Consider the following 26,417-nt stretch of genomic DNA (forward strand, 5'->3'; position numbering starts at 1 on the left):
TTCTTCATTTCCTTCCTAGTATGTATCTGCCTGCTGCCATTACTTTTAGAGAAGTAATGGAAAGTAAATTATATTAAGCAGCAATGCTGAATAGTAACAAAACTAGTAACAGTAGAGAGGAAACTGCTGTTTGTGATCATTTGTTCACATCACTAAAACTAACCTACCCATCCACTCAGTCAAATGGTATCACAACCAGTACTTGTGGTCATTATTTTGCAGGGATACCTAGTGACCTAATGCTGAGAAGAAGAAACAAAGTTTCATGGGATGAATTTTTCATTAAGGAAATTGATTATGGACTATCCTCTTAAAGACTTTATATTTAACAGGTCAGGACTTTTGTCCTCTATTCTCCATCTTGTAATTTCAAATTTTAGGCCACTGACACATGTCCATATGATTCAAATTAGTACATTCATTCCATCAAAATGAGTAATATTTCATACAAGGAATCTTAACCCATGACATCTGAAAGGTTCTCAGATCCATCATTTCAGGCCCCAACTTTCCCATGTTCCTTCACAGCTTGAAGACTTAAGCTGTAGAACTTTAATGTTGATATTTAGGCAGTTTTGACCAGGAATGGTTGATATGGGATGTTCTAGAGCTGAGATGATGTGAACCACCTCCTCTGGAAAGCACAAGGCTAGATTTCTTGTCAAGGTGCCACATGCAGCTGCATTGTTCCAACTGGTGCCTACTCCAGAGCAGTGTGGTATGATGGGACCTGCAGAGAGCTGCTTCAGAGGTGAATGCAAGAGGTCCACTTACTCTACCAAGCTGAGCTTTCCTCTCAAAGCAGACTGTTAAGCTGTTCCTTCAGTATATGCTCATTGATATTAGAGTTAGTCAGAGATAATTTATATCCATGTCTTCAAAAGGAGACTTGAAGAAAGATTGACTTTACATATGTTCAGTCAATGCTTCCTTATTTTTAATCTTTAGATCATCCCATGATTGGGGTTTCATAAACAACCAGTTCAATTGCATTTTAACAGTCACTTCTATTAAAAAGAGGGCTGAGTTCCTATATTAAACATATGTTGCATTTGAGTCCAGGTCAAGTTGTCTTTGGACTCAAAGAGACAATCTGAAATCATCTCATTTATAAACTTGAGGGAACGAACGCAAGCCCCTGTTGGCATAGGGAAGCTGTTCCTGTCTCCCTCTCACTCATGGGTTTTTACTTGGTTTTTCACCTACTTCTCAGTGCTGGCTGTTTTCTTCTCCTGCATTGCCCTGGGTCTGAAGAAGATGCTTTATGCAGCCTGGCACATCAGTTCTTAGGTATCTGTCTACTCTGACATTGCCCATTTTTAATTCTTGAAACCTGATTCCCATAAAGAATGCCTAGAATATAGTGAGAAACTTCATGTGTATGGGCTCTATTTTTGTCATACTATTTTTAGTTCTAGCCTTATAGGGTATTTATGACCAAATTTTAACAATCCTTGTTGCCTTGTGTGTCTTCTACATATTTTCTAGCTCAGTCATAGTTGAACCCTGCATGTGAAGCAAAAATTATTTAATTGCTAGAACAACAGTATGAGGCAAGGCTGCCTTTGTGTTGTGTGAGCAATGCCAAAGCATTCAGCTGTAAATGGATATCTTTATATTCTACAAAACATCTTTCAGCTGCAAATAAAAAGCAAGAGACAGGAGACTGGCATTTGTATTTTATGTAGAAATGTCAATGTTTGTGTTAAATCAAGGGTTTTATATACTGTTTAAGGGGTATTTGCAAAAAAAGGAACAAGCAGCCAAAACCCTGGCTCATGTTGTAATTACAAAGAGTCTCAACGATTAACCTGTGATGGCTTTCTGAGAAATAAGTGGAAAAAGTTTGAGGTGATATGAACAGCTCTGAATCTGCTGCAGAATTGTTGTGAATTGAACTAGGATTTACCGCTCATTAACTGTCAGTTTTATATGGAGCTTCCCCTGATTTCCTAGGGTAAATTGCATTTTCTTGGCAATACAGGAATGTGGTTGGAGTTACTGTTTGTTGCTGTCCTTTGCAAATATTACATGCCAACTAGTATCTCTAGAACCCCAGGTTCAGCATGGGACTCGGGGCACTTACAAAGGCAGGAAGGAGTGTAAGAACATTCCTATAGTCAGTATAGGTGGCTTGGGGACAGGTTACAATTGCCACTGGCTCTGGCCCCCTGTCTCACTGCACTATTGTCCTGCTTGCAGATACAGTGTTACCCGATGTTATTTATACAAGAAAAGCTGGAAAGAGTGGGCCTTTCATTTTCCAGCAGGGTTTGAATTTATTTTTTATATTTTACTGTTGTGTAACCACCATCACTTATTGGTTTCCGGCCTTGGGTTTACAAACACAAGAGAGTCAGCGTGTTGGCGAGAGGGCAATGTGATCTTCTCAACCTTGTGATGATGCTCTAGACCCAACCGCTTTTTAAAATCACATTAATATTCTTCCCTCATGAATGATAAAAGTAACTTCTCGTGTCTCTGGTTATTAGACAGCAGAACCAGGCTTGAATTCAATTTCAGCATGCCATATTTATTATTAATAAATTTCTAGAGATACTACTTGGCATGTAATATTTGCAAAGGACAGCAACAAACAATAACTCCAACCACATTCCTGTATTGCCAAGAAAATGCAATTTACCCTAGGAAATCAGGGGAAGCTGTATATAAAACTGATTGTTAATGAGCGGTAAATCCTAGTTCTCTCCATATAGTTGTGGTGGACTGATACTTACATGAAAACATTCCTGAAGTCATGCCCTGCTTTTGAAGTAAGCTTCTGAATCTCCCATTTGGAACTGTGAAACTGAAGCAGAGAGGAACTAATGTGAGCCCAATATCAGTCATGGAGCCGTCTTCGGTAGCACATTTAACGTGCAGTGCACCCCAGACGACTGCACAGCATTCACAGCTAGGTTAAAAAGCTAACTAAATGCCAGCATTTGCTTTTTCAGTATGTATATTCTTTTCTTCTTTGCATTGCATTAAACTAGAAATGTCTAATGTTTTAATTTTACTTTAGGAAGTTTGCTTGCTGTTAAAAGAAACCATTGATTCCAGAGTTAAGGAGTACGTTGGCATGTATAAACAGCACAGGCCATCAAATGCAGAATTCACAAGATCCAATCCCTTGTCCTTAAAAGGTAGGCAACAAGCACTGCGATTTTGGACAAAGAACATAAAATTTCTGCTTTGTAGAGATTGCAATTATATTTGACTCTGTCGTGTTAGCATAGTGATACATTAAAAAAAATATGCTGTAATGAAGATACTGAGTTTGAGTAACAAAAATGCACCAAAAAGCCCTAAAGGGCTTTTAATGGTAGGCAAAATATATAAAAATAGCAAATAAAACATTCTTCAGGAAACTGTAAAATTTTAAAGGTCTTTTTTGTTTTGGGGTTTTTTTTTTGACAAATAGTCTTACAAATGGATTTATATTAATACTGACATAAATTGATTCAGTGTCTTATGCTTTTAAAAATATTTTCCAGTATGTCACTATTTCAGATGTTCTCAAACAGGAGCAATGTTATTCCTGGGGGACATTTGGAAATGTGTGCAGAGAGTTTGGGTTGTCATTACTGGCAAGGGGTTGGGTGTTGCTGGCCCGTGGTGAGTAGAGGCCAGGGATGACACTACAGTCACAGGACACAAAGCAGCCCCTTCATAACAGACTACTAGCTCCAAAACCCAAAGGGCACCAACGTTGAGCTTCTACCTGTGATGACTTGGTGGTGTATTTGTCTCTGAGTTATAGGGGAGGAGCCTGGAGTCTGTAGATTAAGTGTCTTGATCAAGTACAAGGTCATCTCGGGATAGAGATTGTGGCTCATTATTACCTTCCCCTCATCCTGTCCCCAGTGCCTGTGATAGAGGTGTAGTGACATGCTGAGGGAGAACTCTGCTGAGACGTAAGTGGCAGAGCTCAGATCCAGACCTAGCTCTGTGGCCTCCACCCCAGTGTTTATTCTATCCCCCAGTCTTCTGCTGTGTTTTTCTATTTCATTTTGTTTGTTTCTCACTTGAAATTGGTATTTCCTAGCAGCCTGTGCTACAGATACAGTCAGTGCATTAATTACCAGACTACAGTGGTTAGACTATGGTGATCCCCACTATCCTAACAGAACATCGGTTTAGAAAAATACTGAATTATGTATTCCTCTGAAACCTTCCTTGATCCAGAGTGCTCACCCTATATAGATGATAAATAAAGAAGTAGTTTTTGTTTCCCAACGTGAAAGGCTTAGAGAATGATATTTCAAACCAAGCAATGTTGCTTTCCAGCAGCTCCCAACCTGTGGGTTGCGACCTCACAGGGGTCACATATTAAATTACAGTTCATGGTAGTAGCAAAATTACTGTTATGAAGTAGCAACAAGATAATTTTATGTTTGCGGGGAGGGGTCACCATAACATGAGGAACTGTATTAAAGAAATTAGGAAGGTTAGGAACTATGGCTTTAGACGACACTCTCTGAACTGCCACTCAGTGTTGTTATAAATTCAGAGAAAAGCCATAGGTTTTTGTATCCATTATACCTGAGTAGACCTGGCCCGTCTCACATTTTATCCAGTGCAACAGGAAAAAGAATGGAGCTGGATTCTAAGACTCCTGTCTCTGGTGCAGCTTTTATAGTAGGTGGTTTGATCCGTACTGCAGCCAGCCTCTCCCTTCCCATCCCAGCCCTGACTGCTGAGACTGAGGACTCAGTACCCAGCTTCTCTCATAGACGGTTCTGGTCCTAAGATGACAAGAATATGTCCTCAGGTTTGTGTGAGGGAAAAGCTCGTTGATTTTAAACAGTCAAAGTGATCTTATTGCGTACACAATTTTGTAACCTTTCTCCACCTAATATATTATAAAAATAGTTTCATATATCACCATAAAAAACTGTTGTTGTACAGTGCAGATAAAATTTACTATTTAACACCTTTCAAGTGTATACTTTTGGCAGCATAAATATGCTCACATTTGTGTACAGTTACTACCTTACCAATCTTCACAAGTTTTTCATTGTCCCATCTGGAACTTTAGCCATTAATACTGTGTCCTCATCCTCCAGCCTGTGCCCTTGGTAACAGAAGTCTTGCTCTCTGGCCTGTTGTTCTTACTGCTGTCAGTATCTCATATGAGTGGAGTCATGTAATAGTTGTCATTTTATTGTCTGGCTTATTTCCTTTACGGTTACATTTTCATTCAGCATTCTTATAGTGACAATTATAAGAATTTCACATATTTTGTAATCTTCCAGTATACATGGCCTGTTCATTCATCTACGGATGGATTGTTTCCATGCATGTTTTGGCTGTTATGAACTGATATACAAATTATCTTTTCAAGATTTTTGGCTCTTTGGAATATATGTTTAGAAATTTCTGGATCGTGGTAATTCTTTTGATTTTTGTTTTTGAAGAACTAACATGCTTTGCCACCATGACTGCATCATTTTACATCCTCACCAGTACGAGAGTTTCATTTATCTTTGGAGAAACGCCCATATGCCCAGTCCATTTTTAACTGGGATTTTTTTGAGGGAAGGTTGTTGTTAGAGGGCTTTATATATTTTGTATATAAATTCCTTATTGACTATATAATTGATAGATATGTCACTCAAATTTTAAATCATCTCTGAATTTAAAAAAACAACAACAAAACCTGGAGCCAGATATTGGGATAAATGCTGAAAGATCAGAGACAAAGGAGCAAACCACTGTCATGTCTCACCTCTAGGACTCCTCAGCCTGCAAAGCCTTCAGTTCCTGTCTCCTCGCGCTTTATATACCTTTCTCTACCCAGCCATCACTTTCTTTCTAGTGCTGGGATTAATGGTGTGTGTGCTTCCCAAATACTGGGATTAAAGATCTCAAGTACTGGGATTAAAGGTGTGTGCCACCACTGCCTGGCTGTTTCTTTCCTAGACTGAGTCAATCTCATGTAGTTCAGGGTAGCTTTGAATTCAGAGATCTAGATAGATCTCTGCCTCCTGAGTGCTAGGATTAAAAGTGGATACCACCACTGCCTGGCATCTATGTTTAATCTAGTGGCTTGTTCTATTCTCTACTCACTAGATTCCTTTTTAATAACAAATACAAGAGAATTCCAAGGGTTGGCTGATTCTTCAATGTGCTGAGCATTTAACTGCTCTTGTACCAGCTGTTCTAAGGCCTGTAGTTTTTCTGTTGTTAAAGACCATTGCTGAACCCATACAGGCTTGTCTGTTAATCATTTTAAAGGTAGGGATGTTGGTGTCTTTGAAAGATCAGTAGCTGTTGTGCCCTGTTCTTGTACAATCTGGATGGTTGGTGACTGTTCTTTATAATGACTTCTAATTTTTTCCTAGAAACGTGTTAGTTTATGGTTTGTTTCTGAGATTGGAGGAATGTTAATCTGGGTATTCCATTGCTCTAACAAAGCACGGCCCCATAGATTCACAGCTATATTAGCCACATATGGCTTTAATTTTCCTCTCTCTCCTTCTGGCCCTATACATTCGACCCATCTCACCTTCTGTTTCACTTGAGATAATGTTCTAGTCCATAAAAGTTGGACATTTACCTCCTGAAGAGGCCAATTTGGATGCCAAGATTCTAGTGCAATTATTGTTACATCCACATCTGTGTTTACAAGATCTTCAGTGATGTCACATATTTGTTATTTTAATTTTGTTTTTTGTTCATTTATAGAAATTTGCCAAAAAATTCACTTTATGGTTTCTCCCAGATTTTTTGTCCCCTCTACTGTAGCTGTTCTAACACCCCGAGCAGTATGGTTTTTACAATAGGCATTGGGTTCTTTAATTGTACTGGGAAGGAGTTTCTTCCATGGTGATAGGAAAGTACTGAACCGAATTGACAAATATTTTCTCAAATTCGGTGGTTTGTCTTTTCCCTCTCTTGATGGTTTACCTTGTTATATAGATGGTTTTGAATGTGCTGAAGCCAGAATGCCACTTACTTACTTTGTTGCTGATGCTGTGATGTTATGCTTGTGGAAGTCCTTGCCAAGTCCTGTCTTGTGAAACTTTTCTTTTAAAAATAGAAGTTCTGTGGAATTAAAAAAAAAAAAATTAACCATTTTATTTAGTAACTTGATCCCATTTGAGTTAGTTTGATATGTAAATTAAAGTCAAAACTCATTTTCACATGGTTGTCCAGTTTTCTTAGTATCATTTGTTAAGAGAATACTTTCCGCATTGAATGGGTTTGGTAATCTTGGCAATAATCATTTGAGCATCGATGCCAGTTTATCTCTGAGCTTTCTATTCTGCTTCCGTTGTTTGTGTCTGTCACTGGTACCAGTTCTACAGCCTCTTGATATACTATAGATTTATGGTAAGTTTTGAAATCAGAAAGCTTTAGTCTTTAGTCTTTTAATTTGTTAGTCTTTTTCAAGATCCACATCGCTATTTTGATGTCTGGATAGTATTCCATTAAACATTGGTGCTCTTAATTTATTGGTGGAATTTGGATTGCATTTGATACTGTTAATTCTAAAGAAGAGTATGGTTAACATTCTAGTGATACACATATTTGTCAGAGTCGGATTTAATATTTATAGTTTTGTGACCACATAGACTCTGAAAGTGTTCTGCTATTGGGCTATATGAGCTATAACTTTTTTTTTTCTTTTTTTGGAACAGGGTCTTCCTGAGTTGTCCAGTGTCCAGGCTAACACCAAACTTGATGTCCTTGTTTCAGCCTCCCCACCCCCCAAATACTAGAATTACAAGCATGCCCTAGAAATACACACCCTACCTGTAAGAGCTGTCTAAGAATATTGACATATGTGTGCATGTGTGTTTGAATATGTGGGTGTATGTCTGTGTATACATGTGTGTGCAAACACGTGTGCCACATGCATATGGAGACACAGGTTGATGATGTCAGGAATTATCACTGACCACTCTGCCTTATCCATTGTGGCAGTTTTCTCAGTTGAACCCACACCTTATTGATATAGCTAGTCTTGTTCTAGGGATCACCTATCCCCACCTTCCCAGGCAGAAATTATAGGCAAGCGGCTGTGCCCACTGACGTTTATGTGCGTTGTGGGGATCAAAACCCTAGTGGTCATGCTTATACAGCAAGTGCTTTACTCCCTGAGGCATCTCCAGGTCCCCTGCAAGTGATTTTTCTGTTGTAGTCTGCTCTTGACTTCATCTAGTTGCACAACCACAAACCAAACCCTATATGCTTTGTGCAGCCTGTAGTGACCATTAGTGGAATGAATATTGCATTTAGTGTGGTGAGATGATAGTATAACCAGAAGAATACACACACACACACACACACACACACACACACACACACACACACACCCTTCTTTGAAAGGATAGCCCCCATGTTTTGTCTCTTCTCTCATTCAAACCTTTGAGCATATCTGTTGAGGTCTATACCATGGCTAGCCCCTTTTCCTGTAGCCAGCAGCCAGTCTGGATTCCCACCTGGACAACTGTAGCAGGTACTGCTCTGGCTTTCTGTCATATGGTCAGTGTGCCACCTTCTGTTCATACTATAGTCAGTCCATCCCTTAAAATCACAGGTCTGACCTTGTACAGATCTGAAGAAAGACATTCAAGATATTCTCAGGGTCTCTAAGATAAAGGCCAAGACCCCTGAGGAAATGCCTGTCACCTTGTACCATGTTTTCCTTCTTGTTTACATGCCTTTGATTTAATTCCTTTCTTCTAAAGTTCCATTCTTCTGGAGCCTTTGCTCAAATTAGAGCCTTATTTTCCCTCCTCAGTGTTCTCTTCAGATCTCTAATCAAAGTCCACCCAGGACAGTCACCCTGTCTGTAGATCACATGTACCCTGAACTTAGCCTCCTACCATTTGACAAACATCTGCCTCTCCACAAGTGTGTGAGCCTCCCACAGACCAGGTCTGCCCTGTATATTCTCTGTTATCTCTTCATGTCCAGGGCAGTTTGTGGCATACAAAATACAGCAATATATATATATATGTGTACAGGTGATGGGCTGTATTAATGCCTTCATCTTTCCTCTTCTTAGAAGGCTAAGAATTGCTGTGACTTAGCTGGCCTTCCTCATTTCCTGCAAACTGCTTTGTTTCTACCTCTGTGTCTTCGCTTTTAATAGCTTCTCCACTGACAGATGGAATCCCATCTCAAATGCAATGCTTTCACCCGTTTTCTCATTTCCCCCTTCTCTGACCACATGTTATTTGGCGTTGAATACTTATGTATCCTGCGCCATACGGCATCTTAACTGTGCTGTAGTCTACTGACCTGCCTTCTCCCTCCCTGCGAAAGGAGGGAGAGTCTGCCTGGCACCCCTGGAGCCTGCTTTCCAGATTGCCGCCATGCCGCACAGAACTGTCTTTTCAGTGCTTGCTCTCCTCACAGGCTGTTTCCAAGGTATGAATGCTACACACTTCTCTCTCCCACTGGATCACTCTCCTCAGTTGACAGGTTCTCCATGTGCCTGTTTCCTTTTTTCCATTTCCAGATCCATAGCAGGGTAACATGCCTCAGCATGGCATGTAAACTAAATAGGTAATCCTAAGTAAGCCAAAGTCTCCAAGCTCATAACCTTGCTCATTGCTCTAATAAGATTAATATTATTCATGCTTTGTAAGTGTTCTTTATAACAACTGCATAAGCTCCTCCGAGGTCATTTCCTTAATTTTATTAAAAAATAAAGCACAAAGATTGTTCACAAAGTCAGTGAGCCGCATAACATAGATATTAGCTTCATCCTTTGTAAGTCATCTGAAAAGCCATTTCAATAGAATCAATATAAGTTAGTGACATGAGGAAGTTTTCAAAAAGATGTCACCATCAACTCCCACCAGCTTCACCTCAGCATTTTCCTCTAGTCTTGACAAGAATTGGGTGTTACCAACGTCTTCAATCTTTGCCAGACTAGCAGCCTAAAACTCAAACAGAAGAATTGTGCTATTTGTTTTCATTCATGTTTTTATGTGTTCACTGACTGAACTGGACGTTTACAGTTTGACTTATTGGATTGTCTTTCCTCCCTCCCTCCCTCCCTCTTTTCACTCCTTCTCCTCCTTCCTTCCTTTTTTCTTCTATTCTTTCTTCTCTTATCTTCTCATTGACACTTCCTTCATAACCAGTCAATGACTTACCACCATCACCTCATCTACCTTCTAATTCTTCCACACCTCTGCTGCCAGGGCAATACACATTTCTCTGCTGTTCAGAGTATACCTGCATCCTATAGCTTACAAGCTTTTCCCAGTGCCATCAGGTTCTGGCCTATGCTTTGCATTCTAACTGAATTTTTAGTAAATCTCCCAATTATTATGTAAGGCCAGCTATATTTGAGTATTGTTTGGTTACTTAAGACCATTGACTTTTATCAATCCATTGTCTTATTTTGACTAAGTGAGTTGTGCAGTTATGGCCTTTAATTGCCTCAGTATTTTTAGATATCACATGACTTCCTACTTTAGGGCTTTGGTGGTTTACAGACACCATCTGTTCTAATCATTAGTCCTTCCAGCTCTTGATGCTCTGAGGTTGTCTCTAACCCTAAAGGAGGCTGTCTATTCAGGGACTTTATGGCAGTGCTCTTCCCACACTTCCCAGCCATTATTTTACAGAGGATTCTGGGAGAACAGGGGAAACCATTTGGAAACCATCTTCTGCTGGTCTTCAGGCACATAGATTGCCATTCTCTTAGCATCCTTTAGCAAGCTATGCTTGGCTGGGTCTAACTCAGTGAACCTTATAGTTGAGTTCTGGTAGAGGAGCCCAGTTCTCTCAATTGTCTTTTTTATTGGACAGTTATGAGAGTGACCTTCTAGGTATGGAGATGGCAAATATTTCCATCCCAAGCTAAGTAAATGTAAAATCTGGCTCTTAAGAAGAATACTGGGTAAGCCAGTCGCCTGGTCCTGTAGACTTTGGAAGGTCCCAGGTAGCTTACAGGAAGTTCTTATTCCCCAAAGAGAAGGGAGTACCCCAGTGGCCTTGACCAGCATACCTGGAGAGCTCCCCAGACCATTCTTCAATTTGTCCTTCTACCTGGATTAATCTGTCGTCCCAGAATACAATGCTTTCTCAACTCTCAGCTTTTATACATGTTGCTTCTATTTCTCTAGGAAAACTCTCACTATTCCAGGACAGGGCCCTGGTACCATCAGGCACTAAGGAGGAGCACAGTGTTGGGGAAAAAAAAATAGAAGAGTTATGGTTACTTGGTGGTCACCTGTTTCTTGACAGTGCTTGTGGTCTGCTTCCACTGCAGCAGAGGTGGAGGTGGTCTGTGAGTTACAGATCATTAAGTAGCCTTTCATTTTCCAAAAGCACATCCTGTCCCAGTATCAGATTACAGGACATGGGAATCACCCAGTACAAAGGGACAGAAAATGCTTTCCTCTAACCCATCCCCTCTGGCGGTCCTTCAGCATCTGTCTGTCAGTGCCTGTTCTCAATGTCAGCCCATCAGATACTAGCACAGCTGTCTGACACACACCCAAGGCAAGCCCTGGACACAGGCGTTTCTTGCCACTTTTCCTCCCCGTTGGTGAGGATTAAACTCAAGCTTTCTACAACTGCACAAGTGCTCTACTGCTTGGCTGTGACTGCAGCCCACAACCATCATTTCTTTCTAACCCTCCTCTGAGCTGAGAACCAGGCTTAGAGTTGTGTAACTTGTCCAAAGGTCATGGAACTATGAAATGTCAGTGGCTGTGTGAAGTCCAGCCATCTAATGTCTTGACTGTCTTGTGACTCCCTTAAGGGGAGTGGTGTGTACTTATGCTTTCTTTACATCAAAATATCTTCTTTTTATTAAAGTATGGTTCTTTTACAAATCACCCAGGCCTAGGAGCAGTGGTCAGCTTGAATTACCATATGTGCATCTTTGTTTTGGACTTTGTATCTCCTGTCTCTGGTGTTGAGACAGGAAGATAGACGAGCCCCAACCCCCAAATAGCTCATCTTCTAGTTCAGAGTACTTGGTGCAATAAATTGTCTATAAAGACAGCAGTCCATTTATGCTTGTGGAGAAGTAGAGTTTTTTTTAACTGTCTATTACTCTATTCTATATAACCTTTTCTTTTAGTTAACATCTAAGAAACCCAGCCCTTTGGAAAATGTCATAAGATAAATTAAATTTCCCTGGGTACTGTGGTTTCCGCCTGTCGAAGTTTTTTTTCCATGACTGTTCTTAGTTGAATATTCCTCTAAAATCTTAACTTAAAAGCTTAACTCTCTAGCCCAAATGCACACCCATTTGCTCATCCTTTTGTGGCATCCTCCCAGGTATGGTATGTAAGTGGCCAAGGCAGGAAGACTCAGGCTTCCTCCTCTCCTCCTACCTCCTTTATAGCCTTTGGTGCTGGGGCACATCGCCACTGTGTTAGAGTCAATGGGTGTTCACACAAGAGAAGAAAAAGACAAGAATGGCCAAAACAAGCAAGTTCTTCCTATTCTTCCCTCTGTCTGAGAAATGTTCCCCTCCCTTCCCCAGTGCCTGATGAAACACAAGATCCTGCCAAGGAAAGCTTTCTCCTTACTGTTCAGAGTCAGGCTTGTGGTGAGCTCTACTCCCTGATGTCCCTGTGAGTGAAGATGTGTATGTGGCATTTTGTTTTGTATTTATTTTCCCAGCCTATTGAAAACAGAGCCTTTTCCTAATTAAAATAAATTTTGGAAGTGAAAGACGTTTCCCCTGAGCCCAGCCCTTCCTCAGCATAACCCTGGCACTTTCAGGAAAGACTGCAAACGTGCTGTAGCACACTGCCTAGATGCCTCCCTTCAGCTACTGCTTCTCTTAGATTTTAAAAACAATAATAATAATAATAAAAAGACCGTACATCATACATCCAGCAACTGCTACATCTCAACAAACACAGGACTTTGATAGATATGATTTTTATCATCAATTCTTGTGAGATTCAGCTCCTACAGTGGAGCTCTGAGTGCACACCCAGAGCAGGAATGGAAGTGTACTTCAGTCACAGACAGAGGGAGTGTAGGCAGTTTCTGATTCTCATGAGCAGGGAAGGACTGAAAAAGCAGGAAATGGTCACTTGTGTGGTTTTCTGAATAATAAGCCAGAACAGCACATTTTCAGTTACCTGCTCTGTTAAATATTCTCAACTTTTACACATTGTTTTTTCTGTCCACAGCCACTTCAGAATTGAAATGGATTTCCCTAGTCTGTCATAGAACATAATAGAAGCATATGTTTTCTTTTTACACATGTATTTAAATAACTTTGGTTATTATTTACGTTTTTCCCTGTAATGTCCTCAATCAAAACATTTTCTAAGCTTTCATCCACACACAAAAAAACTTAAAAGGACAATAATGAAAGTCAGTGCCTCTAAGCCCTCTCGTGAATGTTACTGCAGCATCAGCAGGGATTATTCTTCCAAGAATGGGCGATTTGTAGAACTTGAAGTTTCAGACATTTTACTAAAAGCGTGCTAAAGCAGCAGGGACAGCTCAAGATGCTTTGCTTTCTCAAATGCAGGGGACATGGTGTTCACCACTTACTATAATGTATGGGAAGCAAACGAAACTCAGAAGAGAAATGGTCCCACCTGTTATAGTCACCTGATAGGGAGAGAGAGTGCAGAGTTGCAGATGCCTCATCCTTTGTTGACTTCATTTTATACAAAATAAAATACAACAGCACTCAAAGAAAATTCTCTGAACAAAACAGTATTCCTTTCAACACGTGGAATGCTTTATTGTACCACTTGAGACAGTGCTTTCGCTGTCAGGGAAGACTTTATTAGAATGACCTCACTGGCCAGTGAGTGGACTGCTGCCTTCCCTCCCGTGGCCCTTCCTCCCTGAACTCACAGCCTGAGCATCACAGACACTTTTGGAAACAAAATTGATGTTGCTTTTGCTGAGTTTGAAGTTGTGGTGCCAGTCCTGCTGGGCTGTTTGTAGTGAGGCAAGTCCCGCCTTACTCTTGCTGGAGCTCTTGTGATGACTCCCAAGGTACGTTTGCAGCGTCTGCTTAAATCTGATCACGTACATAACTGGAAATTTTGCTCTTAAATTGCTACATGCCTTGGAACTAGAAAATCCACAGTGACTCTGTCAAAGCCTCCATGAGTCTTAGATGCTACAAGGCTCTCTCTCTCTGTCTCTCTCTCTCTCTGTCTCTCTCTCTCTCTCTCTCTCTCTGTCTCTGTCTCTCTCTGTCTCTCTCTCTCTCTCTTTTGTGTCAAACACTGGTTTCTAAGAGTGTTCACAGAGGGTTGTACAGTTGGCTGAGAGGCCTGCCCTTTACCAGCTCCATGCAGACCAATGATTTATTACTAGATTTTCCAAAACCATGCCACTTGTGGGAGTCAGTAGACCTGGTTAGCACTCATATCTGCTAAAATTGTAATGAAGAGTAGTGGAAGAGAAAGTTTCCAGCTCATAAATTGACATAGAAATGGGACCAAAAAGCCAAAACAAAAAACTTTTCATTTAGGGACTTTTTTTTAAAATTATTATTTCTAATTATGATTGGGCTTCCTAGACACACTGAGGATCAACTAGTACTTTACACATGCTGGGCATGTACTGTACCATTGAGCTGCATGTGTAGCCATGTGACAGCCATCATGAACTAGAGATGTCACCATTTCTAATGCTGACAACTAGGTGCCAGGTCTGTAGCTCTTTACTTTTACACAGCAGATGAGAATAACCCATTTGCTGTTCTGCCACTGTGCTTTCATCACCGAGTGCCAGAACTTCTATCAGTTTCCAGTTCTTAAAAATATTTTATGATAAACCATAACCTGGTGGAAACTTGGTCTAATCTATTTTACGAACCACCTTAGAAAAGTTCTGTCTACATTGTTATTGAAAAATAACAAAGAACACCAGCAAATCACTTCACCTAATCTCAAGCTGAAAAAGTGAATGCCTGGACTGGCCTATAGCTCGTCTGGTAGAGTACTTGTCTAGCATAAAGAAAGCCCTGGACTCAGTCCCCACTGCTACATATACCAGGTGTGACGGATGGTATGTGCTTATCTTCCTAGCACTTAGGAGATGGAGATAGGAAGATAAATGCAAGGTCATCCTTGGCTACATAGTGAGGTCAGACCAGCTAGGATACATGAGACCTTGTCCCAAAATGGGTAGGGAGGGGATGATTACCTAGAAGACATGTTTTACGTTTTAAGCTAAGATCAATCAAATTCCATTCCTAAGGTCATTGGTAATGTGTGTTCAAGTAAATATATGAATTATGTTTCTGTATTCAATGAATATGTTTATGTATATGTAGAATCTGCCATAGTTACTGTTAAAGAAGATTAAAGTTGCAAGCCTTGAAAGTAGACACCCGAAATATTATTTCCTTGCAAATATTTGCAGGAATTTTGCTTAATTGCAACCAGAAGTCTGACCTGGAAGTCTAGTGTCTTGACCCTCTAGCTGTTTGGTTTCCTATTTGTGGTGTTTTGCTCTCCCCAAACTGTGAGAAAATCTATTTTACATGGTTTTAACCCTGTGTATTCTTAGAAACACTGAAGTAGAAAAACTCCCTTGGGGAGAACAACATTCTCATTATTTACAAGATTGACTTGTAAACGTTTCTCTTAAATAGAAAACATTTTTGAAATAGTTAGCAAATCTTTCTCTTCAGAATCTGTTTGGAAGTAAAAGCTCTGAGCGTCCCTTGGAGGTAGTGTGAACTTTGGGGAGACTTTTGCATTATATGAATTTACCGTTTCATTAGTAAAATATATTTTAATCAAAGTATAGTTTATAAATCATCCTCTTATAAGAAAACCTTTCCATATATCCCTTATTTTTAGTTAATTGAATCTTTTCTTCTCTACCCTTTTAGAAAAGTGAAAAGTAGGCTAACCTGTCTTGGTTGGCTTTATAGTATATAGCATTCTAGTGATTCAAGAGAATGGTTAAGCTGGTCACTTATGATATGATATGGTATTCATATCTCAAAGGCTCTTGCCATATTTAAACTCGCTTTATAGACCAGGCTGGTCTTGAACTCACAGAGATCCACCTGCCTTTGCCCCCTGAGTGTTGGTATTAAAGGCGTTTACCATTTACTCCTGGCTTGGTACTTTCAATTAGAAGAAATTCTCTTTCTGTCTGTCTCTCTTCCCCTCTGTCTCTCTGTCTCTTTTATGGAGGTGCTTGTTCCTGGGCACTTGCCATGGTATGCATGTGGAGGTGAGAGAACAACTTTGTAGAGTTAATTGTCCCCTTACTCCATTACATGAGTTCTGGGTTTACATCCTTGGGCCTTTACCCACTGAGCCATCTTGTTGCTATAGAAGAAATCAGTCATAACTATTTTAGGGGATTAAGAAAAAGGAACACTAGCAGTTCCCATTCATTTAGTTGAAGAATATTTTTTTCCCATTTTTTTAATCGTAGTATCAGTTATGTGCAACATTTCATCACTGCATTAAGGAGCCCTGGACACATTAGCAGTTTCATCCATTTTCTGCTGATGTTCCTTCTGTCCCTGTCCCTAAGCAAGAACTAGATTACTGTGCTGACCTGAACATTTCATGGAATAGACTCACATACCATGTGGTTCTTTGTAATAGGCTTCTGTCACTAAGCACTGTGCCTTCAAAATCCATTCATGTTGTATATGTCCAGTCATAAACTTCATTTCTCTCTCTCTCTCTCTCTCTCTCTCTCTCTCTCTCTCTCTCTCTCTCTCTCCCCCTCTCCCAGAGAATGGAGCATAGGGTTCTTTAAATGCTACACTAGTGCTCTGCTTCCCAGCCCTCAGCTATTATGGTTATTAAGAACATGTATATAGGTTTTTGAGTGGATATCTTTTTTGTTTCTCATGGATGTATACCTAGATACGAGATTTGTGATTATTTCTTATGTCTGTGGTTAATAAATTAAGGAAGTACAGACTATTCCTAGTAGCTACATGTTTGTGCCTATATCATTTTTCTCCATGTTCCCACCAGCACTTAGTACTGACATTTTGATTATACCCATTGTAGTGGATGTGAAATAGCATCTTATAGAGGTTTGTATTTCCATTTCCTGATGGCTAGTGATGCTTACCCTCCATTTGAGTATTTATTGACCACTTAATTATTTAGAAAGTTAATTATTTAGAAAAATGCCTGTCCAGATCCATTTCCATTTTAAGTGGTCTTATCACATAGATGATGTGAATGAAGCCTTTACTCTTTGAGTTGTCTTCTCTCTTCATAGTTTTGAACTTTGATTATATACACATTGCAATATCTTTATCAGGCTGTGGACTTCATATCTAGGAATATTGTATAATTTTAGGTCACAAAGTTTTATTTTTTTCTAAAAGTTTTATAGGTTTACCTATAAATGGGTCTTTTAGTTGTTTAGTTAATTCTGAATTTTGTATGATTTAATATTATTGTTGTGGGACGTGTTACATTCATATGTTGTAGAATATTTGTTTAATGATGCAAAGATGTGTTTCATTCTTTTATGTTGCATTTGTTTAACTCTGTAAAGCTGTGTTACTTTGCCTGCCTAAAACACCTGATTGGTCTAATAAAGAGCTGAACAGCCAATAGCTAGGCAGGAGAGAGGATTAGCAGGACTGCCAAGCTGAGAATATAAGTAGGAGGAGAAATCTAGGGAAGAGAGTGAGGAGTGAGAAAAGGAAAAGGAAAGGAGGACCCCAGGGACAGTTACCCAGCCACACATCCAGCCATGGAGTAAGAAGGAAAGAAAGATAGATAGACTAAAGAAAGGTAAAAAGCCCAGAGGCAAAACGTAGTTAAAGAGAAACAGGGTAATTTAAGTTAGAAAAGCTGGCTAGAAACAAGCCAAGCTAAGGCCAGGCATTCATAAATAATAATAAATCTCCATGTATTTATTTGGGAGCTAGGTGGCCGCCTCCCAAAGAGTAAGAAGAAAATCAACAATATATCATCCTTTGACAGATGGATATGCAGTTATCTTAGTACCAATTGTTACAGAGATGATTCTAATGTCATTTAATTCTTGATTGCTTTATTGAAAAGCAATTGATAGTAAATGTATGTGCTTGCTTCTGAACTCCAGTCTAGATTTCTTTGCAGCTGCACTGCCAGTGTTACACTGACTTATTCATTGTTGCATTACAGAATTACCCCAAAATCAACTTCCCATTCATTTAAAGAGGTGTGAAACACACACACACACACAGAGAGAGAGAGAGAGAGAGAGAGAGAGAGAGAGAGAGAGAGAGAGAGAGATTTATGTATACTATGTATGCTACATTCCTGTGCAGAAATGAGCATTAGTTACCCATAGGTATCAGGTGACTGGTGAGTCTCTCCTGGGTGTCAATATTTGCAGGAGAAACTGAATGAGTTCTGGAAGACTTAGCTAAACTGAAGTCCCATTCTTATCCCTCAGCAGCTTCCTCACTGGAGGCTTACGGAAGGTGGGAGCTTTTTAATTACCTCTCAGAGCATTTTTGTTTATGTTTCCTTGGGATTATTGTTATCTACTTAGAAAAAAAAATTGCAACAGAGTAAAAGATACCTGTGCATTCCTTGTTAAATACTATTTTCAGTCTTAGAAAATTACCTATAGAAGCAAGTTTCAATCATGATTTATATTCTGAGACTTTGAATGAGAGGGCTTTATGAGCATAAATACATAGAAGAAACACACCATCTTTAGTCCTTGAATATTTTCACCACATGATGTTATTTAAAACCCTCTTTCATTTGTTAAACTTATCAAAATTTTCAGTTGTATACAAAAATATAATCATATAATAAACCCCCACTTTACTATCTACATCATTTTTTTCTCTCATAGCCAATTTTATTTATAACCCCTTCTACTTTCCCTCCCCTCCTTGAGATTGTTGTAATGTAAGACAGGATAACTTTTCACATATAAATGACTCAACATATATAGCTCTAAAAAAACCAAAAAATGGTCAAAGTGCTAATTTTACAAAAGGAAGTTGAGTTGGGTGCGGTGCTGCATGGCTGTAATCCCACTCTTGGAAGGTAGTAGGAGGAGGGTGGGGAGTTCAAGGCCAACTTCAACTGCCTAAGGAGTTTGAGGGCAGCCTATGCTATGTGAAAACCCTTCTGCAAATGAAACAGCCCACAAAGTTTAATTTTACTCTCTCATCCATTGTGGCGATATTGTGTTCCCCAAAATATTGTGCACACTAATGAACTTACCTGGGGTCAGAGAACAGAACAGCTACAATATTAAACATAGAGGTTAGGCACGCCTTTAGCACATGCCTTTAATCCTAGCATTCCAGATGCAGAGATCTGCCTGGATCTCTGTGAGTTCAAAGCCACAATGGAAACAGCCAAGCATGGTGACTCTCGCCTTTAATCCCAGGAAGTAATGGCAGGAGGCAGAAAGGTATTTAAGGCGTGAGGAAGAGGAACTATAGCCTGGTTATACTTTTAGGCTTTTGAGCAACAGTTCAGCTGAGATCCATTTGGAAGCTTCCAGTCTGAGGAAACAGGATCAGCTGAGGAACTGCCGAGGTGAGGAAGCTGTGGCTTGTTCTGTTTCTCTGATCTTCCAGCATTCACCCCAGTACCTGGCTCCAGGTTTGTTTTATTAATAAGACCTGTTAAGATTTGTGCTCCAATCCGTCCTCAGATTTCTGAATGTCTCAATCCTTTTAGAGTTGGATTATTCAAATCAAGATGCAAATAAGGTTGAGCCATTTGTCCGCACAGTTGGGTGCATCTCTGCAATATATGAACCTCTCCAGTATCCATTCCTCTTCCAGTTTTCTTTTGTTTCCTTATGTATTTATTAAGAAAGCAGGTCTAGTGTCCTGCAATTTCTCAGGTTTGGGTTTGGCTATCTGTGTCAGTGTGGCATACTGACATATTTTCCCAATTCTGGCATTGTATACTTACTGACAGTCAATGCCACGGTCTAAATGAAATTGAAGTTCTGTTGGCATTGAGTCTTTATCCTTGATTAAGAGTACTGGATGGTAAACACACATTACATACACTACACTGGTCTTTTCTTTTCAACTGAATTCAAATGAGTAATCATGCATGGGAAGATACTTTCCAATGCCGCCAAGTAGTCTCAGATCCCATGCAGGGTGTGAGGGAGACCCTGCTTCTGGCTAGTGGCCCCCTTCACCTGTAAGGCAGACTGGAAAGGCTGTGCTCATTCAGGGGAGTCAGAGATACAGAAACAAGCTACTTTCATCTCAGGCAGGCTCTCAACTTGACTAAAACCAGCCAACACAAGCGATCAGATTTCTTTTTGACATTAAGCAAAACCCAGCTCCCAGACCTTTTTGAACATCTCCATTTCCTATAAAATCACTTTTAAGTAATTTGTCACATTCCTCATTTCACCAAAGACGCTCAAATAGGATGAAGGTAACCTGGAGTTAAGCGACAGGAATACCTCTGAGGAGCAAAGGTATCCTAATAAACACACAGAACAAGCAGCCATCCTTTGCAAAGGATGGAGCTCCTCCCAGTGATAGGTTAAGTATGGCTCTCTGCTATCCGAAAGCCTGGGATTCTGGAGAGAAAAGTAACCAATTTAAAAGCAGGTACTTTTAGGCATCCAGTTATCGAGAAGTGACTGTCTAGATCAGGGATGGCCCACAGCAGGGCCAAAGCCTGGTAATGATTTCTACAGTAGACTCTTCCTTGTAAAGAGCCAGTGAGACATTCAAACATCCAAGCCTCACAATCTGCTGCTGTCCCACCAGTTAGTACCCTGCCTGTTCCAGACACTTGTACTTTTTCATTTCTTAAAGGAAGTCCAATTTGCTTGCCAAGAGTCCTTACTTAGCCTTAGGATTACAAAGCTTGCTGTTGAATGTTTGTCCAAAGGAGTGTGAGAAGAGAGAAGCTGCTTGGATCTGGTCCTGCCTGGAAGGTCAAAAGATTGACTGTTTAGTCAAGAATGAGCAGTGCCTCCCTCTTGTCTCTATAGAGGCACAGTTGAAGGTCACATCAAATTGGGACTTGGTAAGGGAAGGTGTCTCTCAGCTGTAAAGAAGCTCTGAGGACATTCAGTGTGTGTGTGTGTGTGTGTGTGTGGGGTGGTGGTGGTGGTGGTGGTGGTGGTGGTGGTGGTGGTGGTGGTAGGGTGACAGGTAGGTAGGACAGGATCTCCGGAAATGGGAAGGATGGGCATGGGCTGCTTGACCCAAGGCGCTTCATGATGGATGGAGTCAGGTGGGCTCTGAACTGGCTCACAGTGCCTGGCTACTAAGTCATCTTTTCCCCTAGCATCCTGTCAGATCCCCCGGAGTAATAATTTTCCTCCTTGTGTTAAGTATACCAATATTTTTTTTTAGCAATTGAAATACACTTTTATTTCAACTCAATCATAATCTTAAGTATAAAAATTTATAGATTGTTAAAACTACTTTTTTTGTGTATTTTTAACCAGTCAATGTAGCATTGGATATTTTATTCTTATTAAGATTCTGGTACAAGGTATGCCATTTAATGATTTTTTTTTCCAATATGCTGGACCTTTGGATGTGTACGGTAATCAACTTCAAAGTAAAAAAGAAGAAAAAGTAAAAAAAAAAAGAATACGGGGTGATAGTTGGGGAGCTTTTCCTATTGTATCTCATCCAACAACCTCTGATTTCTGGTAATAACACTTCTTAATTTAATTCTAACAATGTATATTTAATGAAGATGCAGTTTCTGCTCTATGATTTTTTTTATTGATTAGTATTTTAGATGTGTTCCCTTTTATTTATATTGCTAATGAACCACATTGTTTAAGCAAAACAAAATTATAACACCCTTATAACTCTTTCTGAAAATTGTTGAAATAGGTAACTAAGATAGGAATATCAAAGTAGGCTATGCATGGTGATAGACACCTTTGATCCCAGCACTCTGGAGGCAGAGACAGGCAGATATCTTCATGAGTTCAAGGCCAGCCTAGTCTATATGGTGAATTTAGTCTAGCCAAGGTTGAATAGTAAGACCATGTCTTTATAAAAACAAACAAACAAAAAAAAAGGTTAAGATAGGTGTTTGGAGAAAAGCCATAGTTCCTTTATTAGTCTGAATCTGCATGAGATCTGATTTAAGGCATTGTGTGTCTATAATCTTAAAATAATCATGACACATTTTATATGAACTCTTAAGAACTTGTAGGAGATAAAACTGAAAACTATGTGGTTTTTGTTCTTTCTTTCTTTCTTTCTTTCTTTTTTTTTGGTTTTTTGAGACAGGGTTTCTCTGTGTAGTTTTACACCTTTCCTGGAACTCACTTGGTAGACCAGGCTGGCCTTGAACTCACAGAGATCTGCCTGGCTCTGCCTCCCAAGTGCTGGGATTAAAGGCATGCGCCACCACCGCCTGGCTTTTCTTTTTTTTTTAAAGGAAGGGAATACAAAGAAGGTATGAGACCCATTCACAGAAATTGTCAAGAGGTGTGGCGATAACTAAGCTAATATGCATTAATGTCTCTGGAGTTGCCTAGGGAGTTTGAGCCTTGGGTGCCTTTAGAAATTGCCTTTCTCCTAGTGCCCCTTCACTTTGCTATAAAAGCCCCGCCAAAGATCTGTTTGTATCTGTTTAAGGAACTAGGGTAATGCACAGACAGGTCATATATCTTTTTTTTTATTTTCCAAGAATTCTCTAGCAAGACTCTCATTAATTGTTTGTGACATCTTGTAAATCAGCATGATAATATTTAGAACTCAATGACTTCCAAACAGACTTTACATCCAAATTCCCTGGAGTTCTTTAAAGAGAACATAGCTGCCTAGCTATATATCTTATATGCCTCATCTGCTATGAAAATTCACATCCCACAGGTGATAGAGATGGCACCATGGACCCACAACTGGGAACTGAAGAGACTCTGGACTAGTAAATGCTTATCTGAACATCATAATAGTTTATTTAGTAACTGAAGAGAAAGTAGAAGAGGTGATCAACTTGGCGAATGTTGAGTCGTGCCATCCATGATTTGAACAGTGCATGCATTAGGACCAGGAAAAGGACCCCACACCTCCTAAGATGGAACTGAAAATCTAAATGACAGTGATGGAATTGAGAGACATGTTCTTAATAGCCAGATGCTGAAGAGCAAATGTAGTGGAGAAGACAATCTAAATGGCAGGAGAAAGTCAGAAAGCAAGTGGCCCAGGACCAGGAAGTGAACACGGAACTGTGGTGTGAAAGAACCACACTGTGCCCTTCCTTTATGTTTAGTGATTCCCTGAAGCCCAGGGTTGTGTTCTGCTTCTCACCTGCACTAAATTCCTGACACAGATCTTTGCCTTTCTAGGACCACTCTGGTATCCTCTTTCATACCTTCTCCTCTGAAACTACGTCAAAATACTACCAAATACCTCTTGATGGCCAGCTCAGCATTTTGTTTTCGTTAAGCTCCTTTCTGAGACTTCTGTCCTTATCCTTGTCTCACTGCTACTTGTGAGCCCCTCTTTGCTGCCCCGCCCCCGCCCCCCAACACACACACACACCCTGCCTTTGGATTTCTCAGTGAGCATGCTCGGCTGTGGATTTATTTGTCTTATCTTTTGGTTAGATTTTTCTCAGTATACTCTCCAGTGTGACTTCTCTCCTGAAATCTATTCCGTTTTGCCTTATAAATAGAGTCACCCAGATTACTCATTGATCCTTCTGTAAAGTTGTATTCATTATCTTATCAACTCTCCATGTGTCTAGTAAACTATGATTTATTTATGGGGAGTTCACAAAGGTGAAACTCTCATCACCATCCACCCTCTGTCCATATTGAGTTAATCACCAGACCTGTCTCCGAGTCTGTGTCTGGTGTCCCTTGTGTGTCTCCCACTTGGCTTTGTTAAAAGCTTGAAACAATAGTCAACTTAATGGAGATCATTTCATCATAGACTAATTCCTGAATGATACACTTCTCCAGATCAGAAGTGGTTCAGAGAGCCCTCCTCCAGCAGTGGGAATAGTTGGCTCTTACAGGCTTAATATTCGAACAAACTGAAGAAAGTACTGGATTAGGCTATAGGTAGGCATTATCTACGAGTATAGTTTAATGGAAAGTCTCCAATTATCTAACAGATCAGTTATGTGGCTTTCTGAAATTGGCATAATTAAAAATTAATTAGATAGAATTAATGTATTTAAGGTAAACTTGTTTATTTCTTTACAGGAACAATCTGCAAGAGTATCTTTGGTAAAATACTGACAGTTTTTATTGGCATAGGGAAGGGGTCAATGTGGATCTGGGTATGCTGACATATATATGTTTATAATCCTAGCCTTTGGGATCTTGAGGCAAGAGGATTTCACATTCAAAGCCAGCCTGAACTATATAAAACTATCTCAAGCTAACACAAAGTATTTACTTCATAACTGAGAATGTCACATATAAGCCTGCTAGCAACAATATTCATTGGTCTACTAGAAATCTCAAGCCAAAGAATAAGACAAGGGATGAAAACCACAGTTGAAAACAATGGGACTAAAAAGTTTGTCAGTAAATATTATGATTATATCCTGGAGAAGAGTGTTCTGTATGAGCCAGTACCCACATCTGTGATGCAACCTTAGTCAGTGTTGTATGGCGCTGTGTAGGTAGTGAAAGCTGCTGAAAACTCAGGATTGTAATGGTCTTGTTATACCCGGAGTATTCCATAATAATGTTCATTATTAGGCTTAGTAACTTTATAATAATCAAAGCAGTATAATAGTTGCACAAAACTAGTTTTCATCTATTTGGAAAAACATTAAAGCTCTTGAAAATGATCAGGAGTTTCATCATATTAAATTTGTGATACATTTTATTGGGAAAATGTTAGTTTTCTTGAAGTTGATCTTTATATGATTTAGGGTCTTTTAAATCAAATGTCCAAACAGATTTTTTTCATGTATTTTTACAAGCTAAATGAAAGGACAGAAGGCCAGGAGTAACAAGTATTATTGATAAAGAAGAAAATAATACTGATGAGCAATAGAAGAATTTGCTCTACTACATTAAGACTCACTACAGAGAAAGTTTAGGTAATTGTAAAGGAATGCAGAAATGGGGCATGCTTGACAGAACTGAGATAGTGGGTCAGTATGGGCCTTCTATCTGATATTGAACTTCCCATCTGTGACACTGATTGTGTGTACAACATGAATTACACTGAAATAGCACTGATCTGGGATGAGTTGGCACATGCTTGTATTCTCAGCACTCAGGAGGCCGAGGCAAGATTACAGTAAGATGATCCAGCCTGAGCTACTTAAGTAAGACCTTATCTCAAGACAAACATGCAGTAGTCACGACCTGTTGTCCACTACCTAAAGGATGTTGTTAGGCAGGTGTAGTTGTGTACATCAGCACTGGGAGGTGGCCAGAGCACCACCTTACTTGGAGTTCATTGCTAGACTTGATGCAGTCTTAAATAAACCATGCCGGGCCCGTGAATAGCTCAGCAGATAAAGTACCTGCAGCCAGTCCTGATGAAAACCTGAGTGTTACCTGGTATCCACACAGTAGAAGGAAGGAATCTACTCTGCAAGTTGTCCTCTGCTCTCCACATACACGGTAGCATGTACCCACCCCCTTTAGTTAAAATAATAAATAAACAGATAGATGGATGGATGGATGGATAAATAAATTAAATGAATAAATAAATAAATGCAATATAAAATAAGTAAATCACACATGGCATGTGAAGGGGTATGGAGAAATAACAGTGAGATATTTATTTATTCAGATAAGGGCCTTGCTCCAGAGCTCAGACTGGCCTTGAATTCACTGTATAGCTTAGGATAGCATTCAATTGCACATCATCCTGTCTCTTGCTCCTAAAGGCTGAGGAGCCCTTGAAGATGTGTGCCAACATGATCAACAGCATTGAGTTTTCTTTCTAACAGAGTTGAAAGAAAATTATTGTTGGGTTATTTCTTTTTTTTAAGAAAAGTAGTTATAAAATAGCAGGTTTCCTTGTGGCATTTCCACACATGCTTTGTCTTGGTTGGTCCTCTGTCTGTCCCTCTCCTCACCACGCCCCCAACTCACACTGCTCCTATTCCACCTTTTTTTTTTTTTTTTTTTTTTTTGTCCTGTGAGTTCTATTCCCCTGTCTCTCTTTCTGGCACCTTTCCCCCTCATGGTCCTTTTTCTGTACTCATTAGTCACTCCCACAGAAACACACAAATGTAAAAAGTAGAAGCAAAGATCCATGTATCTTTCATGTTGGGGCTTTAGAATAGAGTCAGAAAGAAAAACTACACTTAGATATACGTGCCCTGCACCTGTTTTGTTTTTTGTTTTTTGTTTTTTTTTAGGTTAGAATAAATGACTAAATCAGAGCTGAATGCTACCTATTTGGAATTGGCCAACTTTCCTTAGGTTCTGCCAAAGACACCAAACTGCAGGCTTCCCGAGTGTGAAGAATTAATACAGAGACACCAAACTGGCAGCACCAGTCTGTGCTGCACATCACAAAATTTTATCCAGACTACCACTATATTTTAAGTTTGAAT

At 39.7% G+C, this 26,417-nt stretch overlaps 1 protein-coding gene across 2 annotated transcripts in view; it reads left to right on the forward strand.

Moving 5' to 3' along the window:
• The window catches only part of LOC118583075 (SLX4 interacting protein), a 172,990-nt gene that overhangs the window by 118,319 nt on the left and 28,254 nt on the right, over positions 1-26,417 (forward strand). For both annotated transcript variants that reach the window (XM_036186369.1, XM_036186370.1), the window contains one exon: positions 3,026-3,146. In XM_036186369.1, the coding sequence (XP_036042262.1) occupies positions 3,026-3,146 (121 nt within the window). The remainder of the gene's footprint in view (positions 1-3,025; positions 3,147-26,417) is intronic.

This window comes from Onychomys torridus, chromosome 4 (genome assembly GCF_903995425.1).
Source record: "Onychomys torridus chromosome 4, mOncTor1.1, whole genome shotgun sequence".
Classification (NCBI taxonomy): domain Eukaryota; kingdom Metazoa; phylum Chordata; class Mammalia; order Rodentia; family Cricetidae; genus Onychomys; species Onychomys torridus.